Source organism: Schistocerca cancellata, chromosome 10 (genome assembly GCF_023864275.1).
Source record: "Schistocerca cancellata isolate TAMUIC-IGC-003103 chromosome 10, iqSchCanc2.1, whole genome shotgun sequence".
Lineage (NCBI taxonomy): Eukaryota > Metazoa > Arthropoda > Insecta > Orthoptera > Acrididae > Schistocerca > Schistocerca cancellata.
In genome coordinates this window covers 105,783,305-105,811,135 of record NC_064635.1, presented here as the reverse complement: position 1 = coordinate 105,811,135, position 27,831 = coordinate 105,783,305, and the positions used below count along the sequence as shown (strand labels likewise).

Sequence of the window (27,831 nt, the reverse complement as noted above, 5' to 3'; positions counted from 1 at the left end):
ATGTAGTGGGGAATATGGGCGGGGCATTCAATTCCTTCTACGTATTTTCCACATTCTCCTTTACTTTGGTGAAACATATTCCGCTGGGAGCGCCGATGAAGCCCTCCGAAGTTGGTGTTGGTATTGGTATTATAACCACAAAAATCGTTTCATTTATCTAATGGAATTAGCAATTGTCTTAGCTGTATAGACAAAACTTTGCAATTGTCTCTGATATTTCGTTGTTGGCGTATCAAACTTAACTGCTTCTGTTGGATTCCGCCAGTTTCAAAATGGCTCTGAGCACTGTGGGACTTAACTTCTGGGGTCATCAGTCCCCTAGAACTTAGAACTACTTAAACCTAACTAACCTAAGGACATCACACACATCCATGCCCGAGGCAGGATTGCCAGTTTCAGTAACGTATTGAACAACTAAAGGAAACATCTTTTCAGCCTTGTGGTTCGATGCTTTGGTGCCTATGCAATAAAATGAAACTTCTTGCAACTATTTTATGCATTCGGACACGGAGTGTGGTGCGGGAATACTTTTAACAATCGCTGTAGCTTTGGTCCTGGATGTAGACTACTTTGCGGCAACATTTGTAGTCAGGATACATCGCGGCATAGAGTTTTATGCTGCAGGAACTGGACTGATGATGACCAAGCCAGGGTGGCCGAGAGCGCTAATGCGCTGCTTCCTGGACTGCGGTAGGCGGATTAACGACGAGAGCCGGTCTGCTGGCCAGCCTGGGTGTGGTTTTTAGGTGGTTTTCCACATCCTGCTAAGTGAATACCGGGCTGGTCCCCAAGTTCCGCCTCAGTTACACGACTCACAGACATTTGAAAACGTTCGCACTATTTCTTGACTTACACTCGACGCAGACAGCCGGGGTACACTACTTCCGTCCCGGGGGATTCGGGGTGGCGGCAGGAAGGGCATCCGGCCACCCTCTGCCATTAACACTGCCAATTCTGGATTGATGATGGTTGACAATTTTATAAGCTGCTGTTAGTTCTGCAGCAGCAGTGAGCAATTATTCCTGAGAATCTTCTTTAATCATGAATGTAGAAATAGGCTTTGATGTCGATGCTACCGCGAATCTATTTGTATGGTTCTTCCTAGAAATGAGACGCTTCATACCTGCCTTACTTCCATGGATTGCTGAGATGAAACAGCTACAAATGTCACACAACGCTCTCTGATCCATACGTCCGTTCTTGACAAAAGACCACCCTTTTGTGTAATCAACCAGGAAGTAACACTTTCTCTTCATATCGTTCGGAATTTTCGTAAGCTATGATAAGATTATCAAACTGTAAACAGTCGACAATAACACTGTAGTGTGGCTTCAGTTGCCTGGGACTGCAGTTGCGTGTGTGAGCTGCGTTTGCGTGAGTGTGTGTGTTCGTATTGTTCACAAAGGCCATAGACCGAAAGCTATAAGTGTGAAAATCTTTTCGTTGTGCCTATCTGCGTCTCAGCATCTCCCCTATATGGTGAGTAGCAACTTTCTTTCTCGTAATATTGTTACATTCCATCCTGGATTTGACTTCAGTCATTGAAGTACACGTCGCTATACACTTTATGTCCTATATACGAGGGTCGGAACTTAAATAGTGGCAACTATTTATTCACAACCGATACAAAAGAGTTACATGTTTGCACCAGTTACTGTCCTTCAAAGTAGTCACCAGCGTTGTGTAGAACCCGTTGCCAGCAATGTGGAAGGCGTAGTATACCGTTAGCAGAGCCTGTTCTGTTGATGGTGCGAATGGAGCGATCTACTGCCTGTCGAATCTCTGGAACAGTTCTGAAGCGAATGCCACGAAGTGGTTCCTTCATCTTCGGAATCGAATCAAAGTCCAGGGACTTAAGTCAGTGGACTACTTGAACCAAGCTCATAATAGTGTTTTGCAAAACAGAGACAATATTGGGTCTTTTTGAGATGTCGGGACAAGAAGGTCCATGACGATAACGGTCCCTTTATATCGGAACGGACGGCAACCCTACCCAGTATTGAAAGAGCACTGTTTAAAACTCGAAGAGTCCGCTATTGGGTCAAAAAAGTACGTTCTTATCCGTCAAAAGGGATACAAAATGAATTTATTTCCATTTTGGGTGAACATGTTAAGAAAAACAATTATTGCAGACACAAAAAGGCTAAATAGTACAGAATAACTTTTGACAGTACCCATGATGAAAGTAGAACGGACCAAATGAGTCAAATAATTAGGTATGCCCATGTAGAAGATAAATCTAAATGTCGTGTGGCTAGGGCGCCCCGTCGGGTAGCAGGTCTTTCGAGTTGACGCCACTTCGGCGACCTGCGCGTCGATGGGGATGAAATGATGATGATTAGGACAACACAACACCCAGTCCCTGACGGGAACCTAACCCAGGCCCTTAGGATTGACATTTTGTCGCCCTGACCACTCAGCTACCGGGGGCGGACATGTAGAAGATGACATCGTGAAAGTTCAAGAATCCTTCTTAGGTTTTTTATGTCGGCAAGACAGCAGAGGATATGTCAAAAGACATTCAATATAAGCTGCAAAAAAAGTGGGCTGAATATTGCGTAGTGTAGGGCTCAAGGTTATGACAGACAGAGTCAGGTGTTCATAGAGGAGTACAACGGAAAATTCGAGATGTCAGTCCAACAATTCTGTTCAGTCGCTGCATTGATCCGTCCTTAAATCTTTGTGGAATTCATGCACTCTCATGTGTTCCCTGTAGCGTCACGTATTTAGGAACTATAGAGAGGTTATAATAATTCTTCTCGTCTTGTACGTACAGATGGGAATTATTTTAAGAAAAAACAGGAAAATGGTTGAAACGATTGTCCAATACTCGCTGAGTTGTAACAGTTCAGTTAAAGTCATAAAGGAAAACGTGGAAACAATTGTGAGCGCTCTGGAAGATTTGCAAGATCCATCAAAAGCAAACCTTGATAATGGATCTGCAGCCATATGCGACTTTACTTTATGACCTACATCAACTTTTGGCACACGATACTGGAGGAAATAAATTTGGTCCAGTAATATCTACCGGCTCCAAATCTCTAACGGACTTGTCAAATCGGAAACCCTGAATGAGTTTTTATTGATGTAGCGAACAACATTTATAGACATAGCTGTCACTTTTGGTACTAACCGGTCCAATGAGATGGACGATTATATTGACCGACGACGAAGGAGGGTAATTAAACAACGCTAGTTACCTGTCTCATGTTGCTGGATTATCGATTCAAGAAGTTCGTCGATCATTGTTTCAGTGCATAGATCGGTTTATTATAAGAACTGTCACAACAATACGCGGCTATGAATGGAATTACCAACGTTTTCCAAATGCTTGATGTGGTGTCACCGCCAGACACCACACTTGCTAGGTGGTAGCTTAAATCGGCCGCGGTCCATTAGTACGTGTCGGACCCGCGTGTCGCCACTGTCAGTACTTGCAGACCTAGCGCCACCACATGGCAGGTCTAGAAAGGCGTACTAGCACTCGCCCCAGTTGTACGGACGACATTGCTAGCGACTAGACGTACGAAGCCTTCCTCTCATTTGCCGAGAGACAGTTAGAATAGCCTTCAGCTAAGTCCATGACTACGACCTAGCAAGGCGCCATTAGCCTTACAGTGATTGTAATTAACCGTATCTGGAGATAGACTCATTTGTATCGTCAATAGAGATGTACCACAAGGATGAATTAAAGTTAAGTATTCAAGGAGCTGCATACTTTTCTTATAGCATTAATTAGGTATCCTGTTCCAGAATTCACGCCAGCCGGCGTGTGTGTACGCGTGCCTATCGGTAACCTCACCCTGTGTCTAGACTGTCTTGTCTAGACACAACACTTGAAACAAAATTTATGCTGGAAGCTTCCGACGATACTCTGGCTGTAACAGTGGTGAATCTGGTTGAAATTTACGATGAGTTTGAGAAGGAGCAAGTGCTGCAAGAAATAAACTGTTAACGCAGGCATCCTCGTGCAGCCGACACCAATGTGAACGTTCCTGCTAGACGGACAGCCTAAGAATTTCTTCAATTTATAGTTATATGGTTCTTCAGTGAGTCATTACCTTATACACCACTTACAATAGTGGAAATCAGTATAAAGGCAGGGTTTTCGCGAAAGTAATATACCATGTCTGAAGCAAACATGCATCGAATTTGTTATGAAAGTAGTAGATACATTTAAGACATAAACAATCACGACGGAATTCACAACAGGAGTAACATTCTGGATGGAAATTAGTATAAATACACTGTTCTGTTGTGTTATTGCATTGTTAGCAGTCTGTCTAAACTCCATTCTTATTAACGTCCTCAAAAATTCTCTTCGGAATTGATTTTGTTAGGGTTTGTAGTTTTTGCAGTGAACTTGTCAGCTACTCTTCCTGTATAGCTCTTCTCAGCCGCCACACGACCTCAAATTAGCTTCCATTGCAATAAATGTCGAGAAACATTCACAGATGCATTATCTTGTAGAAACATTAAATTTTCGTCCCCTAGGTCGTCATACATTCTAATCCATTCTGTCTCCAGCATCTCAGTGTACATGGAGTTTATTCTAGTGTCCATCCGAACAATGCGTGCTTTTACCATTAGTGCAGAATGCTGACAAGTCATAACAGTTTCACCACCGTAATTTCTGCATATTCTTACCAGCTGCACTGTTTGTAGATCATGCCAATCGTACTGATATCTATCTAGACCATCTAAATTAAACTTCTTATCATCAAAGACCACTTTATCCCATTCTCGAGGCCATGAGGTACAGTTTTCAGCAAGCTACAATCTAGCCTCGCGGTGGTCTAGCGGTTCTGGCGCTGCAGTCCGAAACCGCGGGACTGCTACGGTCGCAGGTTCGAATCCTGCCTCCGGCATGGGTGTGTGTGATGTCTTTAGGTTAGTTAGGTTTAAGTAGTTCTAAGTTCTAGGGGACTTATGACCTAAGATGTTGAGTCCCATAGTGCTCAGAGCCATACAATCTAGCCTATTTATGTTTGGTATTAGAGCAGGTTTCCGTAGTAGTTTCTTCAAGCAGGATGTTTGTCATGTGACAAAATGTGTCCCAACCGTCTGGCAGTTACTAACAAGTGTAAATCCGTAACAAGGTGAAAATAGCGGTTTGTAACCCTTGCATGGCTCAAAAGTAACCGTTATCGATGCGTCGGCTAATTTACGACTTAACCCACATTATCCGTTCTGTCCATATTGTGTGCCCAATTTAACGAAATTATAAAACACTGTTCTTGAGCGGTTCAACCTATTGGCGATTTTACGAGAAGTGTTTTCCACGCGGCCATGTCACAATCGTTCAAAATGTGTGTGTATTCCTAAGGGACCAAAGTACTGAGGTCATCGGTCGCTAGACTTAAACTAACTTAAACTAACTTACGCTAATTACGGCACACACACCCGTGCCCGAGGGGTACTCGAACCTCCGGCGGCAGGGGCCGCGCAGTCCGTGACATGGCGTCTCAAACCGCCCGGTCACTCCGCGCGGCTCACAATCGTCGTTTATGTACACACCACTCGCTGTCACTAATGGTGTGTTTCCTCTTTGCAGGAAAGGGATGTACTGACACATTAACTCCGCACAGATACGACTACTTTTATTCTGAGATCGACTCTCTATCACCTGAATCGATAATATTTTGTTATATACCGTACCATTGACATCAAATGAGATACCATTTGGTTGCCTGTATACTGGATATTATACACTGAAGCGAGGAAGAAACTGGTGTAGGCATGCATATTCAAATACAGAAATAAGTAAACTGGCAGAGTTCGGCGTTGCTGTCGGCAACGCCTCTATAAGGCAACAAGTGTCTGGTGCAGTCATTAGATCGGTTACTGTTGCAACAATGGCAGGTTATCAAGATTTAGGTGAGTTTGAATGTCGTGTAATAGACGGCGCACGAGCGATGGGACACAGCATCTCCGAGGTAGCGATGAAGTGGGCATTTTCCGTACGACCATTTCACGAGTGTACCGTGAATATCAGGATTCCGGTAAAACATCAAATCTCCGACATCGCTGCGGCCGGAAAAAGATCCTGCAAGAACGGGACCAACGACAACTGAAGAGAGTCGTTCAACGTGACAAAAGTGCAACCCTTACGCAAATTGCTGCAGATTTCGATGGTGAGCCCTCAACAAGTGTCAGAGTGCGAACCATTCAACGAAACATCATCGATATGGGTTTTAGGAGCCGAAGGCTTACTCCTGTACCCTCCATTACTGCAAGACACAAACCTTTACGCCTCGCCTGGGCCCGTCAACACCAACATTAGGCTGTTGATGACTGGAAACGTGTTGTCTGATTGGACGAGTCACGTTTCAGATTGTATTGAGTGGATGGATGTGTACGGGTATGTAGACAACCTCATAAATCCATGGATCCTGAATGTCAGCAGGGGACTGTTCAAAGTGGTTGAGGCTCTGTAATGGTGTGGGGAGTGTGCAGTTCGAGTGACCCCTTATACGTCTAGATACGACTCTGACAGGTGACACGTGACACGCACATAAGCGTTCTGTCTGACACCTGCAGCCATTTGTGTCCATTGGGCATTCAGACGGACTTGGGCAATTCCAGCAGGACAATGCGATACCCCCACACGTCCAGGAATACTCTTCTGAGTTTAAACACTTCTGCTGGCCTCCAAACTCCCCAGATATGAACATTATTGAGCATATCTGGGATGCCTTGTAACGTGCTGTTCAGAAGAGATTTTCACTCCCTCATACTCTTACGGATTTATGGGCAGCCCTAAGGATTCATGGTGTAAATTCCCCCCCAGCACAACTTCAGACATTTTCGAGTCTAAGCCACGTCGTGTTGTGTTACTTCTGCGTGTTCGCAGGGGATCTACACGCTATTAAGCAGTTCTACCAGTTTCTTTGGCGCTTCAGTGTTCTACTGTATACATAGTGTGCTCAACTATTCCAGCTGATAATGGTAATTTTTCTACAATCATGCATCCATTGATACTAATTTACACTACTGTATAGCATTTACTAGAGCGTAGAGCACACACATTATAAATACTGGATTTTTTGGTCAGCCATTGCCTCTATATAACTCATTTTTTTTACAAAATATACACTACAAAGTATTTGTAAGTAGACCGGAGGCCTCATTTTGTTTTGCCGCCCCGGGCCTCCGACAGATTTAGTGGTCCACTGCATCGCAGAGAAAAGAGAATACAGCGTTCTCACCTATTAAACCACTTCTAAATCAGACTGTGTGTTTTGATGGCAGATTATGTGAACTTAAAAGAGCAATTACCCTTATATACATATCATTTCAAAAATTTGGAAACACCAATGGCATAGAAATAGGTCTAAAATTGTGTACACTATCCCTTTATCCTTTTTAGTGTTCTGTACCTCAATCGGTAAAAACAGAACCCTTACAGTGTCTCTTTGTTGTTGGTTTGTTTTTCCCTCTATCTATTATGGCCCTTTTTCTCAGGAACGGGTCGATGCATGAGTTTGAAATTAATGTCACATACTAAAACCTACGGTCCCTTGGCGGTGTAAAATGTTAAAGCTTCGAAGTCAACGCAGTGAAAAGATATGGCGATTAACGTCACTTATTTTAATTCTCGCAAGCTATAGGGTACTACCCGTTGGACTAGAATCATGAAATTTAGCAAGAAGTAAGGTTTCACAGTATAACCAAAGCAAATATCCGAAAACTGTAAATTTGTAATTATATCGGAAAAAAACTTTTATCATTTGTTATCCGACTGTCAAGACCCCTTTTATCAGGAACAGCTGGTCGTATCACGTTGATATTTAATATATCTATGATCCCTTGACGGTAAAAAAAATTGAAGTTTCTAAGTCAATGTAGTCAAAAGATACAACCATTGTGTCGCATATTTTGATACTCACTAACTCACTCACCTAAACCTAAAGGGTACTATCCGTTGGCCTAGAATCATGACAGTTGAAAACATTAAGTTTTAGCAGTCCGACCAAAGGAAAAAAACCCGAAATTTGTTATTTTGTAATGATGCCACACGAGAAAATTCTTTGTCATATCTTATCTTCTTACTGTCTGTTCGTCTCTCTGTTTAAGACCCCTTTTTCTCAGGATCGGCGAGACGTATCACGTTGAAATGTACGTCACATACTAAGATTAATGGCCTATAGGGGGGGGGGGGGGGGTGTAATAAATGTAAACTTGTAAGTCAATGCAACCAAAAGGTACGATCATTTAGGTGATATATTTTGATGCTCGCAAACTCACTCATCAATACCTATATGGTACTTCCCGTCGGCCTAGAATCATGCAACTTGGCAATAAGCAACGTTTCACTGTACAACCAAAGTAAAAAATCCAAAACTTTTAATTTTTATTACATTACACGAAAAAAATATTTCTTTTCTTCTTTGTTGTCCGACGTCTATATCTACATACATACTCCGCAAGCCACCTGACGGTGTGTGGCGGAGGGTACCTTGAGCACCTCTATCAGTTCTCCCTTCTATTCCAGTCTCGTATTTTTCGTGGACAGAAAGATTGTCGTATGCCTCTGTGTGGGCTTTAATCTCTCTTGATTTTATCCTCATGGTCTCTTCGTGAGATATACGTAGGAGGAAGCAATATACTGCTTGACTCCTCGGTGAAGGTATGTTCTCAAAACTTCAACAAAAGCCCGTACCGAGCTACTGAGCGTCTCTCCTGCAGAGTCTTCCACTGGAGTTCATCTATCATCTCCGTAACGCTTTCGCGATTACTAAATCATCCTGTAACGAAGCGCGCTGCTCTCCGTTGGATCTTCTCTACCTCCTCCATCAACCCCACCTGGTACAGATCCCAGACCGGTGAGCAGCACTCAAGCAGTGGGCGAACAAGCGTACTGTAACCTACTTCCTTTGTTCTGGGATTGCATTTCCTTAGGATTCTTCCAATGAATCTCAGTCTGGCATCTGCTTTACCGACGATCAACTTTATATGATCATTCCATTTTAAATCACTCCTAATGCGTACTCCCCGATAATTTATGGAATTAACTGCTCCCAGTTGCTGACCTGCTATATTGTAGCTAAATGATAAAGGATATTTCTTTTTATGTATTCGCAGCACATTACACTTGTCTACATTGAGATTCAATTGCCATTCCCTGCACCATGCGTCAATTCGTTGCAGATCCTCCCGCATTTCAGTACAATTTTCCATTGTTACAACCTCTCGATACACCACAGCATCATCCGCGAAAAGCCTCAGTGAAATTCCGATGTTATCCACAAGGTCATTTATATTTATTGTGAATAGCAACGGTCCTGCGACACTCCCCTGCGTCACACCTGAAATCACTCTTACTTCCATTGAGAATAACATGCTGCTTTCTGTTATATAGGAACTCTCCAATCCAATCACACAATTGGTCTGATAGTCCATATGCTCTTACTTTGTTTATTAAACGACTGTGGAGATCTGCATCAAACGCCTTGCGTCAAACTTGAAATTAAAAAAAAAATGAGTACAGTAGTTCTACATTCAGGCTGACTGATTGGTAACTGTAGTCAGACATCTAGCAAGTATGTGAGACATTGTCTACGTGCAGTAATCGCTGCTGGACATCTGATGATGGGTAAATTCCGAAACGCGTCACATAATCTTAGATCGTTTGAGCAACGAAATGTACCTAAAGACTGGAAAAAAGTGCAGTTCATTCCCGCTTTTAAGATAGGCCGAAAGACAGATCCACACAACTATAGACCTATATCGTTGACGTCAGTCTGTTGTAGAATTATGGAACCCGTCTTATGCTCAAGAATTATGTCGTTCGTGGAAATGAACATCTCTATAAAAATCAACATGGTTCCCGCAAGCAGAGATCCCGCGAAACTCAGCTCGCTCTGTTCCTCCATGAGATCCACAGCGCAGCGGACAACGGCGCTCAGTCTGATGCCGTGTTCTCTGATTTCAGGAAGGCATTTGGCACCGTCCCGCATTGCCGTTTAAATGAAAAAATACGAGCTAACGGGGTATCGGAGCAGACCTGCGACTGGATTCAAGACTTTCTTGCAGACAGAACTCAAGACATCGCTCTTAACGAACTAAATCGACAGATGTAAATGTAATACCCAGAGTACCATACGGAAGAGTGACAGGTTGGTTGGTTGGTTTGGGGAAGGAGACCAGACAGCGTGGTCATCGGTCTCATCGGATTAGGGAAGGATTGGGAAGGAAGTCGGCCGTGCCCTTTCAGAGGAACCATCCTGGCATTTGCCTGGAGTGATTTAGAGAAATCACGGAAAACCTAAATCAGGATGGCCGGACGTGGGATTGAACCGTCGTCCTCCCGAATGCGAGTCCAGTGTGTAACCACTGCGCCACCCCGCTCGGTAAGAGTGATAGGACCGATGCTGTTCACAATATACAGGGTGTTACAAAAAGGTACGGCCAAACTTTCAGGAAATATTCCTCACACACAAATAAAGAAAATATGTTATGTGGACATGTGTCCGGAAACGCTTACTTTCCATGTTAGAGCTCATTTTATTACTTCTCTTCAAATAACATTAATCATGGAATGGAAACACACAGCAACAGAACGTACCAGCGTGACTTCAAACACTTTGTTACAGGAAATGTTCAAAATGTCCTATGTTAGCGAGGATACATGCATCCACCCTCCGTCGCATGGAATCCCTGATGCGCTGATGCAGGCCTGGAGAATGGCGTATTGTATCACAGCCGTCCACAATACGAGCACGAAGAGTCTCTACATTTGGTACTGGGGTTGCGTAGACGAGAGCTTTCAAATGCCCCCATAAATGAAAGTCAAGAGGGTTGAGGTCAGGAGAGCGTGGAGGCCATGGAATTGGTCCGCCTCTACCAATCCATCGGTCACCGAATCTGTTGTTGAGAAATGTACGAACATTTCGACTGAAATGTGCAGGAGCTCCATCGTGCATGAACCACATGCTGTGTCGTACTTGTAAAGGCACATGTTCTAGCAGCACAGGTAAAGTATCCCGTATGAAATCATGGCGGTGAATCGCGGAAGTACAGTACATACTGACGAAACTAAAATGAGCTCCAACATGGAAATTAAGCGTTTCCGGACACATGTCCACATAACATCTTTTCTTTATTTGTGTGTGAGGAATGTTTCCTGAAAGTTTGGCCGTACCTTTTTGTAACACCCTGTATATTAATGATCTAGTAGAAAGCGTCGGATGCTCTTTAAGACTATCCGCAGATGATGCAGTTGCTTATACCCAAGTAGCAACGCCAGAAGATAGTAAGAATTTGCTGAACGATCCGCAGAGAATTGATGAGTGGGGAACGTTAGTAAATGTAACATACTGCGCAAACATAGGAAAAGAAATCCACTTCCGTACAGCTACGCTATTGATGACAAACATCTAGAGACAGCGCCTGCCATACAATATCTAGGCGTAACTTCCCAGACCGACCTTAAGTGGAATGACCTTATAAAACAGATAGTGGGAAAAGCAGACACCAGATTCACATTCATCGGAAGAATCTTAAGAAAATGTAACTCATCCACGAAAGAACTGGCTTATAGGGCGCTTGTTCGCCCGATTATAGAGTATTGTTCATCTATCTGGGATCCCTATCAGGTAGGACTGATAGAGGAGATAGAGAAGATCCAACGAAGAGCGACGCGTTTCGTCACGGGATCGTTTAGTTGGCGAGAGAGCGTTACGGAGATGCTAAACAAACTCCACTGGCAGACGTTACAAGAGACGCGTTGTGTATCATGAAGAGATTTACGATTGAAACTTCGGGACAGCACTTTTCAGGAGGAGTCGAACAACATACTTCTTGCGTATTGACCACGAGGAAAAAATTAGAGAAATTAGAGCCAATACAGAGGCTTACCGACCATCATTCCCCCCACGCACTATTCGCGAGTGGAACAGGGTTGGAGGGATCAGATAGTGGTACTGAAACTACCGTCCACCACACATCATTAGGCAGCTTGCTGAGTGGGTTGTAGATGTAGATAGATAAACAATAAAGTAATCTCTCGCCTAAATGGTTCAAATGGCTCTGAGCACTATGGGACTCAACATCTTAGGTCATAAGTCTCCTAGAACGTAGAACTAATTAAACCGAACTAACCTAAGGACATCACACACACCCATGCCCGAGGCAGGATTCGAACCTGCGACCGTAGCAGTCCCGCGGTTCCGGACTGCAGCGCCAGAACCGCTAGACCACCGCGGCCGGCTCTCTCGCCTAATTTTTGACTTTTACCGTTGGGACCTAGTCAGCCTGGGTGCAGAACTACTGATGATTATAATAATGGTCGCCTGCCTCCTGCATGACTTGTATGTCGTATTTATGTAAATTAAAACACTATCAAAAATCTTGGAATCGCTGTGACCGATGCCTTGGTATTATCAATGTCGATAATAGGCAAAATTGGTCGAAATTCTTGATTCCGGGAATGGATGAACCGTATATATATTTTATAAAGTTTGTAGGGAACCCTAGCAGCGTCAGTCCTCACACCTGGTCAATTTTTTTACAAGCTGTTTCACCACTGAGTACTTTAACCATTCGGGAAATTGAACATCCCTTAATGAAAAGTTACAAATGTGGCACTAACATATGCAGCACAGTGTTTCAGTATCGTGCCAGATACTCCATCATATCCTCGAGAATCCTTAAGCCTCGTTTACACGACGACACTAAGAAACATCCTGGCAGATTAAAACTGTGTGCCGGACCGAGACTCGAACTTGGGACCTTTGCCTTTTGCGGGCAAGTGCTCTACCTTCTGAGCTACCCAAGCACGACTCAGAACCTGTCCCCACAGCTTTAATTCCGCCAGTACCTCATCTCCTACCTTCCAAACTTCATAGAAGCTCTCTCACATACCTTGCAGAACTAGTATGCAGGTATGCACGAGAGCTTCTGTGAAGTTTGGAAGGTACTGGCGGAATTAAAGTTGTGGGGACGGGTCGTGAATCGTGCTTGGGTAGCTCAGAAGGTAGAGCACTTGCCGCGAAAGGCAAAGGTCCCGAGTTTGAGTCTCGGTCCGGCACACAGTTTTAATCTGCCAGGAAGTTTCATATCAGCGCACACTCCGCTGCAGAGTGAATATCTCATTCTGGACGACGACACTAGGTAGCAGGCAACTGCGCTACCGGCCACTGCGCATGCGCGCCGGGCGTTTGCGCAACTGAACACTTTCGGCGTGTTCCAACTTTGGCGACACTAGTTGCATGAGTTTTGAGGTTATGTGTGCTTGTAGAGTGTAGACAAACTGAAATATGCAGTGAGGAACGGAGAATAATGTTCGCTTTTTTTATATCTATGAATTGCATAGGTTCAAATGGTTCAAATGGCTCTATGGGACTTAACTTCCGAGGTCATGAGTCCCCTAGAACTTAGAACTATTTAAACCTAACTAACCTAAGGACATCACACACATCCATGCCCGAGTCAGGATTCGAACCTGCGACTGTAGCGGTCGCGCAGTTCCAGACTGTAGCACCTAGAACTGCTCGGTCACTCTCGCCGGCTTTGCATAGGTGTTTGTGGGATTTCTGTGATGCTGATTACAAAAATAAGCAATATATTGCTGCTCCTGAGACCACGTGCGATCAGAACACAGATAGACAATATCTGAGCTGCAGGGCAAAATTTATTGAATTAGCAGCACATATACAACTGAATAAGGAAAAATACAAGTAAATGTAATTTTAGCTGTGGAAATGCTCTCGTCTACAAGTCTAAAATCCCATCGTTCGAGTTGGCCGACTCTCTTTTTAAGGAACATTGTTGACAGGAGGGAAGGCTATACAAATTCAAGAAGCTGTATTTTTTATTCAATATTCATCTATTTAAAACGTCTCAGCCTGTTCCCCATTCATATATGTTTGAATTTTGGAACATTGCCACTGTGTAGATCTATCTTCAAGAGAGTAGTTTGCAAACCATTCTCTTCTTAATGCGACCTGCTTGGAATAATTACTGCTGTTAATGTTAATAATTATTACTGTTAACGTAAATAATTATTAGTGTTAATGAAAAAGCGTCATCACCAACTAAAACCGCATCATATAGCATGCCGAGTGATCTCGATTGTAAGGCACGCAATGTGATATGTAATTTCAGTTCTGGCGATAGTGTTTCATGCATTACTGTTTCTTTATTCCTTATCGCATAATGAACTCTATTTAGAAGAAACGTGAACAGCTCTGGTGACATTCTAAGATAATTAAAAGAATTTCTTGGGTCTTCCATTACAAATTATTTCAGCAAGGATGCTGAGCAAACGAGCTGGCGACTTTTCTTCATCCAGTCACAAATCGAAACACGTTTCTTATGCAGCGATTCCACGCAACAAGCCTTAACTCCATCACAACTGGTGCGACGTGCAGTTGCCGAAACTTTCATTTCACACACGACTCGGGGACCCACAAAACGACGAAACTGAAGTGTATACTAGTGTCGCCGTGTCTACAGTCATATATGAAACCACTTGCGTGCGACTCATTCCACGCAACAAGTGGCGCAACCCAATGTCGTCGTGTAAACTAGGCTCTAGTCTTCAGCGATTTAATTATTGACTTCGTTACGCTCAGCTATTTCTTGTTCTGTATGCAGACTAAATAATACGGCGGAGAGGCTACAGTGCGATCGCATTACCTTCCCAATGAAATAATAAAAGCGGTAACCAAGTCGTTCATTAGTTTGTAACGAGCCGCTATTCGTAAGGGGAGATGCACCTTCGGTTGACTTCCTGGCTGGTCGTTGGCGGGCGATCACGCCATATGAGTCAGTGCCTGTCTAACAATGGCGCCCACTCACCTTTCTTGTGGCGACGGCGCCGACTGTCGTCTGTCACAGACAGCGGAAGATCGCGTGGCGTGACGTCACGTTTGGAATGGCGGCGCCGCAGCGTCCTGCCAGAACCACAGCAGCTGCCCAGTAGTCAACATGTGGGTGCCAGCTCTCCTGCTAATGATGACCGCAGCCTCCGTCGCCGGCGAAATCGTCGAGTTCCTCCAGTGCCCCGATTACAGTGAGTGTCCACGCATTATTTACTGCCCGCCTTCTGCCTACATATTCTCCCAGAAGAGGGTTATACAGGTCATGCAGGAAGTTAAAAGACGTCCGTGGGGAGTTATACAAGTCCGAAGCCATTTAATTTTACTGGTAAACACTTTCTGGAGATCTGATTGTGTGATTCTCATGTATGCAGCTATTTCAGTTTTTAAGTCACAAGGCGTGTGTGTGCGATTGCTATATCCTTCAGATTTTGCTGCTCCCCAAAGAAGTAAGTCTGGTGGATCGAGGGGACCACAGGTTTTTGAGCTGAAACATTCCCCAAAAAAACTCATAGTCAACTGTCCGTCCAGTAGAGCCATCTTGATGAAACTGAGTCGTTGATTTCCTCTCCCTTTAGCCGGCCGGTCAAATAGTGGATCATTAAATAATATCGTTCACCGTTCGCGGTTTCTTCGAGAAATAAAGGTCCAGTAATGGCCCATCTGGATATTCCTACCCACACTCCTATTTTCTGATCGTCCAATGGCGTCTCAAGCACAGCACGAGCATTCTCCGTTCATCATATTCATGTGTTTTGTTACTTAGCATCACCACAGAGGCTGAACGAGATCTCGTGTATAGAAGAAGAAATCCAGAATATCAGTCGTATTTCTCTCAATGAAAGACTAAAACCATTTGCAATAACGGATTCGCTTTTCATGATCCGCGTCTTTCAATTCATGCACTGCTGTCAGTTTATACAACAATTTCAATGTTTGCCTGACAGTTTTATGCGCTGTTGCAAGCCTTTTTTTTATTTTGCTAACTCGTACAATGATTCTGCTGGTCGTAGCATATAGTTAGAAATACCCAACAGCAACTGTTCGGTTAGTTTAGGTGGTATAAGAGTACTTTTGTCATCTAACACTGAGCTTGTCTCTCGAAATTTCTCAAGTCAACGATCTGCACTAAATCTGTGTATGTATTGCCCTGTCGAACGAAACTCATGTTCGACAAGAAAAATATAATTCTGAATTGAAAGCACTACAATTTTAAAATAAACTGAACTTCTAAACACCACATAGTGCATTCAGTAGCTTTCACTAGTTGAACCAAACAGTCAAATACCAGGCGACAGCAGAACAAATTAAAAAGCAATCTTTTTTCTATCAAAAAACAGTTCTGCTAACTTGTGTTCTGCCGTACTTTATTTCGAACTTTCAACGTAATCCATATCTGTAGCCCATAGTCCAGTACATAGAGACTTTCTGAAAAAATTTTACATGTACTATGGGACGTTGTCTCATCAATGGGACGCAAAGTGTTGTTATTTAGTTTCCAGCAGGGCCTTAAATTGAATCTGACTGGTTTGCTGTAAACGTCAGTGTTCCACAGGGATTTACTTTTCGCTCAATGCTTTTCTTAACAAGTCACGTGTCACAGTCCATTCACCCGAAAACACTTTTTCACAGCTTTCTAGTGTATAAAATCTGCTGGAAATTGAATCAAATTCAGATTTTAAATTGCTGTAATCTATATAATTATATAATCTATATAATTTTCGAATTTTTCCATTTAGGAGAGTGTGTGAACTTGAGCCAACTACAGTTTCACTTCCTTATCTTCTTTTTTGTTCCCAAAGCTTCTTGATCAATACACTGCATTTTTCTTCTTTTGCTCTGTCCACTTTTTGAGACTTGTTCAATTTTCTGTTTTTATTTTATTTAAGATTTGTTTTCAGCGCTTAATTTCTTCTTCCGAGATTTCCCATACCGTATTTTCAGTGGGAGCTTTTCTGTTTGTTGGGTGTCCATGTACTGTTTTCTTTCTCATAGCTAATGTGGAATCCAATTTACAGCAGATTTCATTCAGTTTACATAAAACTAGTTTGGCTTCATCTTTGCTGTTCGTTAATATAGCCACATCATCTAAAACACCAAGCATTCCACATTTTCTTTCTTTCTTTCTTTCTTTACACTTTGGATCTTTTGACCTGCTTTTCCCATTCCCTGATTACTTTTTTTCCTATACAATGTTGAACAAGAGAGACGATAAGCCATCTGCTTGTCAGGTTCCTGTGCAAATTCCGAATGAGTTTGTGACTTCTCCAGTTAATTTCAGTTTCGAGACGGTTCTAAATAATGTGTCCTGGAGGATGGCTCTAATCTTTCTATCGAATCCTAGCGTTTTAGGCTCTTAAACAGCGTTTATCTTTAACAGATACGGCAGCAACCTCGACACCTGTAGTAACTGTGCTACACTGAACTTCTGCAAGAGATGACCTTGTATTTTACATTGCGGTCTTCTGAAGGGTTTAATCGCTGATATATTATTAACTGGCGTTTTATTATAACAAATCGTACGAAGAACGACGTGTTTTTCATGAATCTCAACGTTCTGTTGCCTTAGAGTGGGGTACTTCCATAATATGCGAATTACAACAGAAAAATAACTAAACACGCAAATACTTTAACCACCAATATGGCGGTTCTCGTCAATTCGTTACAACAAATCGTACCAAAGACGACGCGTTTTAGAGAGATCCACAATGCACTGATACTTAGAAACAGCGTGTAGTCATAGGACGTAAGTTGTAACAGAAAAACCCTCCAAATACTGGCTTCAACTGAAAACGAGAAATACAATATGACGTCGCACCATTTTTACTTGTGATGCAGATAGCGTACTTGGCGTCCTTGGTTCAACTTTTTATGCCGGCCGCTGCGGCCGAGCGGTTCTAGGCGCTTCAGTCTGGTACCGCGCTGCTGTTACGGTCGCAGGTTCGAATCCTGCCTCTGGCACGGATCTGTATGATGTCCTTAGGTTAGGTTTAAGTAGTTCCAAGTATAGGGGACTGATGACCTCAGATGTTAAGTCCTATAGTGCTTAGAGCCATTTGAATCAACCTTTTGTAGCACGTCGCTAAAATGTCGCAGAACTTGTTTCGCGCGAGGCAATGGCCCGTCAACGTGAAATAACAGGAAACGACATCACACAACTCGTAAAGCTCCTGGTCAACGTTAGCTAACTTGTACCGAATGTGGACGGGTTAAGGAAACATGGAACTGCTGGTCAGGGCAAAGTGTCTCACAATTACCTCGGAAACCACACCTAGGTAACGTGGCACGTGTAATTACCGTAATTCACGGATGACTTCACTCAGTTATGATAAATTTGAATTATTATCTCCGAATAACTGCAATTAATATTTTTTGTAATTCGCAATGTGAATTTCTAATGTATCTGTCTTAATGTTGCAACTAAATAAATGCACTAGAAAAAGAAACTCTGGAGTAGGACACTCTCTCCGTTCGAAGAGGCCTCGGAACGCCCAACGGTACCGACCGACCGCCGTGTCATCGTCAGGCGGTAGGCATCACTGGATGCAGATACGGAGGAGTATGTGGTCAACACACCGCTCGCGCGGTAGTTATCAGTTTTCGTGACCGGAGCCGCTGCTTCTCAATAAAGTAGCTCTTCAATTTGCCTCAAGGGCTGAGTGCACGCCACTTGCCGATAGCGCTCGAAAGTCCGGACGGTCACCCGACCAAGTACTAGGTAAGCCCGACAGCGCTTAACTTCGGTGATCTGGCGGGAACCGGTGTTACCACTGCGGTAATGCCGTTGGCTGATTAGTACACTGCTTGACAAAAACAGTGAATAAAATAGAAGGGAAGGGGGGAAAAGAAATGAAAGTTCACGGGTTGAGACAGTATGCGATGTTATGGTTCAAATGGCTCTGAGCACTATGGGACTTAACATCTATGGTCATCAGTCCCCTAGAACTTAGAACTACTTAAACCTGACTAACCTAAGGACATCACACAACACCCAGTCATCACGAGGCAGAGAAAATCCCTGACCCCGCCGGGAATGGAACCCGGGAACCCGGGCGCGGGAAGCGAGAACGCTACCGCACGACCACGAGCTGCGGACTATGCGATGTAATTTAGCGATTACAAAACCTAGTCGTATTTACAAAGAAGTTAGCAGTTTGAGCTCACTCATTAGTACGACGCTGCACATCACCTGGATGCATGCACTGATTCGGTTACGGAGAGTTCCACAAAACCGTTGGAGCCTCTGCTGAGGTAAGCTGGTCCACATACGGTGTAACTGGTCCTGGATACTGGCTTCGCGAGAGAATTGACGTCGGATCTGGTGTCATACACATTATATCGGGGACACATCTGGCGATCTCTCTGGTCACCTTAACATCAAACAGACAGTTCATAGAGATACGAGCAATGCGTGGGCGAATATAGTTGATCAGTGGACACGAGAGGCGGCAGCACGTCCATGACACACTGCTGTCTCGACAGTGTTCCCTCAGTCACTACCAGCCGACCTAAAGTCATACCCAAGGCTGGTCACACTATGACGCCAGGCATAACACCTCTGAGCCTCTCCGTCTACTGGAGGAATGGAACCTCTTCCCATACCCGCCCACGATGATCATCTGGGGTAATGCACAACCCTGACTCGTCATTGAACATAAAGCGACACCGTTCATCATCAGTCCATGCTTCCCAATGAAATGAAATGTCGTGTGACGAGGGCCTCCCGTCAGATAGACTGTTCGCCTGGTGCAAGTCTTTCGATCTGACGCCACTTCGGCGACTTGCGCGTCGAATGGGATGAAATGATGATGATTAGAACAACACAACAACCAGTCCCTGAGCGGTGAAAATCTCCGACCCAGTCGGGAATCGAACCCGGGCCCTTTGGATTGACAGTCTGTCGCGCTGACCACTCAGCTACCGGGGGCGGACCATGCTTCCCAGTCATGGCACCATTCCAAACGCAGCCGTCTGTGTAGCTGTGTTAAGGGCAGCCTAAGCATAGGATGGTAATAGGGTATTTGATTATTTTCTGGAAATTGTCTTAAATGATTAATTATGCCGCTTTACGCTCCTGACATGGTTTTTTTCTCTTGATTTTCAGTATGCTTTTGTATTATTGTATTGTGGTCTTCAGTCCAGAGATTGGTTTGACGCAGCTCTGATCTTCTAGCCAATTCTATTCAGTGCCTCCTCATTGGTTACGTGACCTACCCATCTAATCTTCAGCATTTTTCTGTAGCACCACATTTCGAAATCTATTCTCTTCTTGTCTAAACTAGTTATCGTCCCTGTTTCATTCCATACGTGGCTACGCTGTTATTTAAATATATACTCGATGTTAAACTTTTCTTCAGAAACGCTTTTGTTGCCATAGCCAGTCTACATATATCATCCCTACGTCGACCATCATCACTTATTTTGCTTCCCAAATAGCAAAACTCGTTGACTACTAATCTAATTCCTTAGCATCACCTGATTTAATTTGACAACACTGCATTATCCTCGTTTTGCTTTGGTTGATATTCATCTTATATCCTCCTTTCAAATCATTGTCCATTCCGTTCAGCTGATGTCCTTTGCTGTCTCTCACAGAATTACAATGTCGTCTTCAAACCTCAAACTTTTTATTTCTTCTCCACGGATTTTACTTTCTACTCCAAATGTTTCCTTTGTTTCCTTTACTACTTGCTCAATATACAGATTGAATAACATAGGAGATAGGCTACAACCCTGTCTCACTCCCTTCTCAATCACTGCTTCCCTTTCGTGCCCCTCGACTCTTACACATGCCATGAGGCTACTGTATAAATTGTAAATAGTTTTTCGCTCCCTGTATTTTACCGCTGCCACCTTCAGAATTTGAAAGAGAGTATTTCAGTCAATAGTGTCAAAAGCTGCATTTAAGTCTACAAATGCTAGAAACGTAGGTTTGCCTTTCCTTAACCTACCTTCTACGATAAGTCGTAGGATCAGTATTGCTTCAAGTGTTCCAACATTTCTAGGGTATCCAAACTGATCTTCCCCGAGGTCGGCTTCTACCAGTTTTTCCATTCGTCCGTAAAAAATTCGTGTTAGTATTTTGCAGCCGTGACTTATTAAACTGATTGTTCGGTAATTTTCATACCTACTTTCTTTGGGATTGGAATTATTATGTTCAAGTCTGAGGGTATTCCGCCTGTCTCATACAACTTGCTCACCACATTGAAGAGTTTTGTCATGGCTGGCTCCCCCAAGGCTATCCGTAGTTTTAATAGAATGTTGTCTACTCCCAGGGCATTGTTTCGACTTAGGTCCTTCAGTACTCTGCCAGATTCTTCGCGCAGTATGACTCCCACTTCACCTTCATCTATGTCCTCTTCCATTTCCATAATATTGCCCTCAAGTAAATCGCCCTTGTATAATAGACCCTCTATATACTCATTCCACCTTTCTGCTTTCCTTTCTTCAGTATACTTTTATAAAAGGAAATGAAACTCAATGTGCAAGCCCGCTCAAACGCTCCATTCGAGACATGTGATGCCTGTGATGTCACTGGCTAGCTCGCTGCTCCAACTGTAATAATGCTGTCTTGTGTTGGAAGTTATGTTTCGGAAAATGGGTTCCAAATGGTGTGTAGTTCCATACTGTACAAGTATATCTACAAAAACTCCGAAAAATATTTTTGAGTGTTCCAGGCAATGAGAAGATGTTCAAAATGTGGTTGCACTGTACCAGCATATTACCATCACGTCGACGCACAAGTTCACTAACTTAATTAACATTAACTCACCTCCGAGGTATGCTCTCCCACTGTTACAGTGAAGGACATCGTTAGTCAACGAAATTAAAATCCTAGAGAAAACCGTCGTTTTACGTAACAACACCTCAGTTATTCGGTAGCTGAGTTTTCACAGCGGTAGACCGTCGAATTTTGTAAAATGATGTCCATATATCGCTGGTTTGAATCTAGCCCCAAAGAATATTTTAATTTCCAGAATGAGATTTTCACTCTGCAGCGGAGTGTGCGCTGATATGAAACTTCCTGGCAGATTAAAACTATGTGCCCGACCGAGACTCGAACTCGGGACCTTTGCCTTTCGCGGGCAAGTGCTCTACCATCTGAGCTACCGAAGCACGACTCACGCCCGGTACTCACAGCTTTCCTTCTGCCAGTCTCTCGTCTCCTACCTTCCAAACTTTACAGAAGCTTTCCTGCGAACCTTGCAGAATAGCACTCCTGAAAGAAAGGATATAGCGGAGACACGGCTTAGCCACAGCCTGGGGGATGTTTCCAGAATGAGATTTTCACTCTGCAGCGGAGTGTGCGCTGATATGAAACTTACTGGCAGATTAAAACTGTGTGCCCGACCGAGACTCGAACTCGAGACCTTTGCCTTTCGCGGGCAAGTGCTCTACCATCTGAGCTACCGAAGCACGACGAAGTTTGGAAGGTAGGAGACGAGATACTGGCAGAAGTAAAGCTGTGAATACCGGGCGTAAGTCGTGCTTCGGTAGCTCAGATGGTAGAGCACTTGCCCGCGAAAGGCAAAGTTCCCGAGTTCGAGTCTCGGTCGGGCACACAGTTTTAATCTGCCAGGAAGTTTCATATTTTAATTTATTTATAGAATGACTCGACAGCCCTAACACATGAAAACCAAATCACAAATACAAAACTTAACCCCAACATCGATCAGATATTGAATATTGTTGTGTTTTACTTGCTGTTTACATGCTCTTACATTCGCAGTTCACACACGTCGCCGGCCGCAGTGGCCGAGTGGTTCTAGGCGCTACAGTCTGGAACCGCGCTACCGCTACGGTTGCAGGTTCGAATCCTGCCTCGGGCATGGATGTGTGTGATGTCCTTAGATTATTTAGGTTTAAGTAGTTCTAAGTACTAGGGGACTGATGACGTCAGAAGTTAAGTCCTATAGTGCTCAGAGCCATTTGAACCATTCACACACGTCACGTTTTAACTTTATTAGAAACAATGTTTGTCTTTTTGTGTCTTCGTACTTTCCATCTAGAATCCGTGTTATTTGAACTTCAGCAGTATCATCATATTACATAAAAATGAAGTAAGTCTGCTTCAGACGCTACCTTTGGTTTACAATCACAAACATCACAGCCTTTACGTTTGTGTAACCTGCATGTTGTGCATGCATTACACTTCTCCGTATGACCTCATCGTCCTGCACCTCGTACTGTCGGCGTATGGTGATATCGTCACTACTAACAATGCTTCCCAAAAAAACGAGTCGTTTGTTCCCACAGTAAACGCATTTATCTATTATCCATTTCTCAGACAGACTAATATGAAGCCACATGTATAATACATCCCACAATCGAAACAACTGCTACAATCCGTTCTTGCTAGGGCTATATTCGTATTTCACGTAATTTTGAAAATATGTGACTCACGTTTCGAACACGTGACGTTTCTGTATGTTGCGCGACCGAATACTTGCTTAAGGCCGGCCGGGGTGGCCGAGCGGTTCTAGGCGCTACAGTCTGGAACCGCGCGACCGCTACGGTCGCAGATTCGAATCCTGCCTCGGACATGGATGTGTGTGATGTCCTTAGGTTAGTTAGGTTTAAGTAGTTCTAAGTTCTAGGGGACTGATGACCACAGCTGTTAAGTCCCATAATGCTCCCATTTTTGAACTTCCTCCCCCATCCTTCCTCCATCCGATGGGGCCGTCTACCTCGCCGCTCAGTCCCCTCCCTCAAATCAACCAACCAACCAAAGAATATCCGTCGTTGCACATATCCCCGCACTAAGTGGGTACAGCATAAACGCATCGTATTTCGCAAAGATTCCACTATCAGCATTCACAAAATTTCTTTCTGTTGTAATTGCGTTTTACATGTTTGCAGAAAAAGCACGTACAAACCTCGTAATATCGCAGAGGTTGAAAATACCGGTTCAGTTGTAAATTATTTTCACACGACCGGTTTCGGACTGTTATAAGCCCATCCTCGGGTGTCGTACTGGAAATAGCAAAAGACGGGAGATAATTTTCACACGTCGCAACACACATAAAAAAAGGAAACAAAATTTTTCTAAAAATTTTTAAAAACTTTTAAACAAACATTTCGAAACCGCCGGTCGGGCTAGGTGCTGTGAAACCTTTGTCAATGCGCAAGTGGCACCAGACAGTACTACGGACGACTGCCTGGTGAGGGAATGTATACACAAAAGGTAAATCACGAGACTTACGCTGTGTAAGTAGGCTGTTTATGTTTTCTTTATGTAAGTAGGCTGTTTAGGTAGGCTGTTTATGTTTTCTTTATGTAAGTAGGCTGTTTAGGTTCTTATATTGGTAACGCCGCCGCCACGTAGCGCTCTCTGTATGAAAATCACTGGCTGTGCTGTGTGCAGCCTGTGGCTAGTTTGCATTGTTGTCTGCCATTGTAGTGTTGGGCAGCGGCAGCTGTACGTGAACAGCGCGTAGCGTTGCGCAGTTGGAGGTGAGCCGCCAGCAGTGGTGGATGTGGGGAGAGAAATGGCGGAGATTTGAAATTTGTGCATGAACTGCTACATATATATTGATTATTAAGGTAAATACATTGTTTGTTCTCCATTAAAATCTTTCATTTGCTAACTATCCCTATCAGTAGTTAGTGCCTTCCGTAGTTTGAATCTTTTATTTAGCTGGCAGTAGTGGCGCTCGCTGTATTGCAGTAGTTCGAGTAATAAAGATTTTTGTGAGGTAAGTTATTTGTGAAAGGTATAGTTTAATGTTAGTCAGGGCCATTCTTTTGTAGGGATTTTTGAAAGTCAGATTGCGTTGCGCTAAAAACATTGTGTGTCAGTTTAAGCACAGTCGTGTATAAATTGTTCAAAGGGGACGTTTCATAGCTGTGCTGTGGTCCCCGAGCGCCGCGTGTACCAGGCGCGGTGTGCTGACTATGAGCGCAGAAGAGGGAACGAGGAGGCAAATTGGTAAACCAGAGTGGCAAAAGTGCTGCCAGCTATTGACGGGGACAAGAACACGGGGCCACCAGCCCGGCCGTTCACAATTTGAAATTAATGGTTTACATTTAAAATGAAGAAAAAACAAAATTACATAAAAAATACACGATATAAGATGAAAGTGCATTATGCGTAGTAAAGGCGCTGCGGTCCAGAACTGTGATAAAACTGAGTGAAAGGTGCGATATAAAATTATTATATAAACCGTAAAGCGCAATGAAACTTTCCTTTTACCTGAGTGACAAACAAGTTTTAAATTTAGTGGCGATGTTATAAGTGGCAAAGTGGAACAACGCGCCACAGTCATCAGTTAAGAGAACATGCACGTGTGCCCCTCCTATTTACAAGTCCTCGTTACTGATCAACAAGGGAAGTAGCGAAACCTTACAGTCTATCTCGTAACATCGGCTAACGCTCCTTTAACACACGTGTAACTTCGTTTTACTCCTAGTCTGCGACGTCATCTTAGTTTCAGCCTATAACAGAGCGTTTTTGATCACGTGACCACCTCTTGATATTTAATGATTTTTAGGTTTTATTTACACAAAAATAAAAGATATTTTGTGAGAATATTGACCTTAAATGCTATATAAATGTTATAATCGATCAGAATAACAACAATGTGAACCATATTTGTAACGTAGGAAAACAGCATGTTCCCTAGTCCTCCTGCTGCTGCTAGTCTCCGTCCAGTGGTGTTTGGTGATTCAGAACGTTGCAGGGAGTCCTTTACTTGCACTTGGATGGTAGGCGCAGTTGGGAAGCGGCTACGGTGTGCCTGGTGCAAAACACGGCGATTCTCTCTTGTGTGGTGGCCAGACGTGGTCGGCCGAAATGGCAAATACGCTTGCCCTCTCTCTTCCATGCAGGTCAACGTCGGCCACTGACACATCCGAACGCCCCATAAACCCGGGTATTGCGCGAGTCGACGAGCTGGCCAATTGGAGACTCTCGTTAAGTCCCTGTCAGGTGCTGATAACGCTGTCTCATACAAATACACGGCATGCATGTGCCCTTTCCAGTGATCAATCATCTCACACTGTTCTACCCTACCGGATCTGATAACAACGCTAAACATGTGCAACGTTAATGCATTTTGGTGATCGTTCTATCTGTCACAGATAATTGCAACACTAATCATTGCCGGTAGTTTTCACATTTACGAAGTTACTTTGACATCCGATAGTGTCTTCTGGTTGCTTGACTTTTTTGCCAGTCAGTTACCTCGGTTCCCAGATCTCTGCTGATGGCGACTGCAGCCATGAAGTCCGGAGACGCCTGTTGCTCGGTAGACAGGCGATGTCAATCCTTGAGAAGGTTATAAGGTCCAGAGATATAACACTAGCAACAAAGATCCGTATTGTGAAGGCTATGGTCTTTCCAGTTGTGATGTATGCATGTGAGACCTGGACCATTAGGAAGGCTGAACGGCGAAGAATTGACTCCTTCGAATTGTGGTGTTGGAGGAAACTTCTTAGAGTTCCACGGACTGCAAAGAGAACCAACAGATCAATATTGGAGCAAATTAAACCAGATTTCTCCCTGGAAGGTCTAATGTTAAAACAAAAGCTGACCTACTTTGGACACACAATGCGAAGGCATGCCTCGCTGGAAAAAACATTAATGCTGGGGAAGATTGAAGGAACTAGAAGAAGAGAACGTCAGAGGATGAGATGGATCGATGAATTCACAGAAGCAATGTGTTCCAACATGGAAGGTCTACGGGAGGAAGTGCAAGACAGGAAAAAGTGGCGTGATTTGGTTCATGGGGTCATGAAGAGTCAGAACCGACTAAACGAATAGAGAGAGAGAGGTTTTATCCAATTAATCCTCCTGTATCACGCTTTATTCAACATATACTGAAGAGCCTGGTACACCTACCTAATATCCTGTAGGGCCCCCACGAGCAAGCAGAAGTGCCCCAACACGAAGTGGCATGGACTCAAGTAATGTAGTTCTGGAGGCAATTGACACCTTGAATCCTGCTGGGCTGTCCATAAATCCGTATGTGAAGTAGGGGGTGGAGATCTCTTCTGAACAGCACGTTGCTAGCCATCCCAGATATGCTGAATAATGTTCATGTCTGATGGTCAGCGAAAGTGTTTAAACTCGGAAGAGTGTTCCTGGAGCCATTTTATAGCAATTCTAGGCGTGCGGGGTGCCGCATTATCCTGCTGGAAATGCCCAAGTCCGCCGGAACGCAGAATGAACATGAATGGATGCAGGTGATCAGACAGGATGTGTCACCTGTCAGAATCGTATCTAGATCTATCAGGGGTCCCATATCATACAAACTGCACACGGGCCACACCATTACAGATCCTATAAGGGGACATCCTCTTGTAACATTACTTTTCATCAGCAGAAGTTGTCGATACCAGTATTACTTTTAGAATTTTGGACAGGTCAGTATTCTCTCGGGTGCTTTTCTGAAAACCTTCATATAATTTTACACACAGTATGTTATATTACAAGCTAAAATTTATGGAAAGGAATTACTTTGTATAATATTTTAGTTTCGATGTTATAACACATTAGCATTAGTTCTGACTGTGCAGTTAAAATTATTTTTTTAGAAGTATTTGAAATTACGAATTCTTTGCACGGTTAAAGTTTCTATTATTAATTACGCAATCCTGTACTGTTAACTATGTTTATTTCTGAATTCATTTTTGATATAATAATCGAAATTAATAATGTAACGATAACTAGTAGGAATTAATTTGTTAAATTATAAACCCTTTGGAATACTGTTATTTCCGCAGAGTGTGAGAGTCGTAACCTTGCCTCTGACTTGATCGGACGTATTTTTGTATAATAGGTACGAACAATGTAATTTCGGCTTTGTTAATGTGAAAAATCAAAATACTGTACGATATACTAAAATGTGAGAAAATCAGTGGAAAATACATTTACCTAAAAATATTCTGCAACAACAATCGTCCGATTTCTTTAGCTCAAACCAACAGTGAGGACCTGATGTTAGATTTTTCAGCTTCAAGACTCAGACTCCGAGAGAAGAAAAACTGAAGCCACGTCAACATGACAAGC

General features: G+C 43.4%; 1 protein-coding gene across 1 annotated transcript in view; it reads left to right on the top strand.

The window, feature by feature from the left end:
* Positions 1-14,858: 14,858 nt before the first annotated feature.
* The window catches only part of LOC126106532 (MD-2-related lipid-recognition protein-like), a 60,035-nt gene continuing 47,062 nt past the window's right edge, over positions 14,859-27,831 (top strand). Inside the window, exon 1 of the mRNA XM_049912857.1 lies at positions 14,859-15,016. Coding sequence (XP_049768814.1) covers positions 14,932-15,016 — 85 coding nt within the window. The 5' untranslated portion in view covers positions 14,859-14,931. The remainder of the gene's footprint in view (positions 15,017-27,831) is intronic.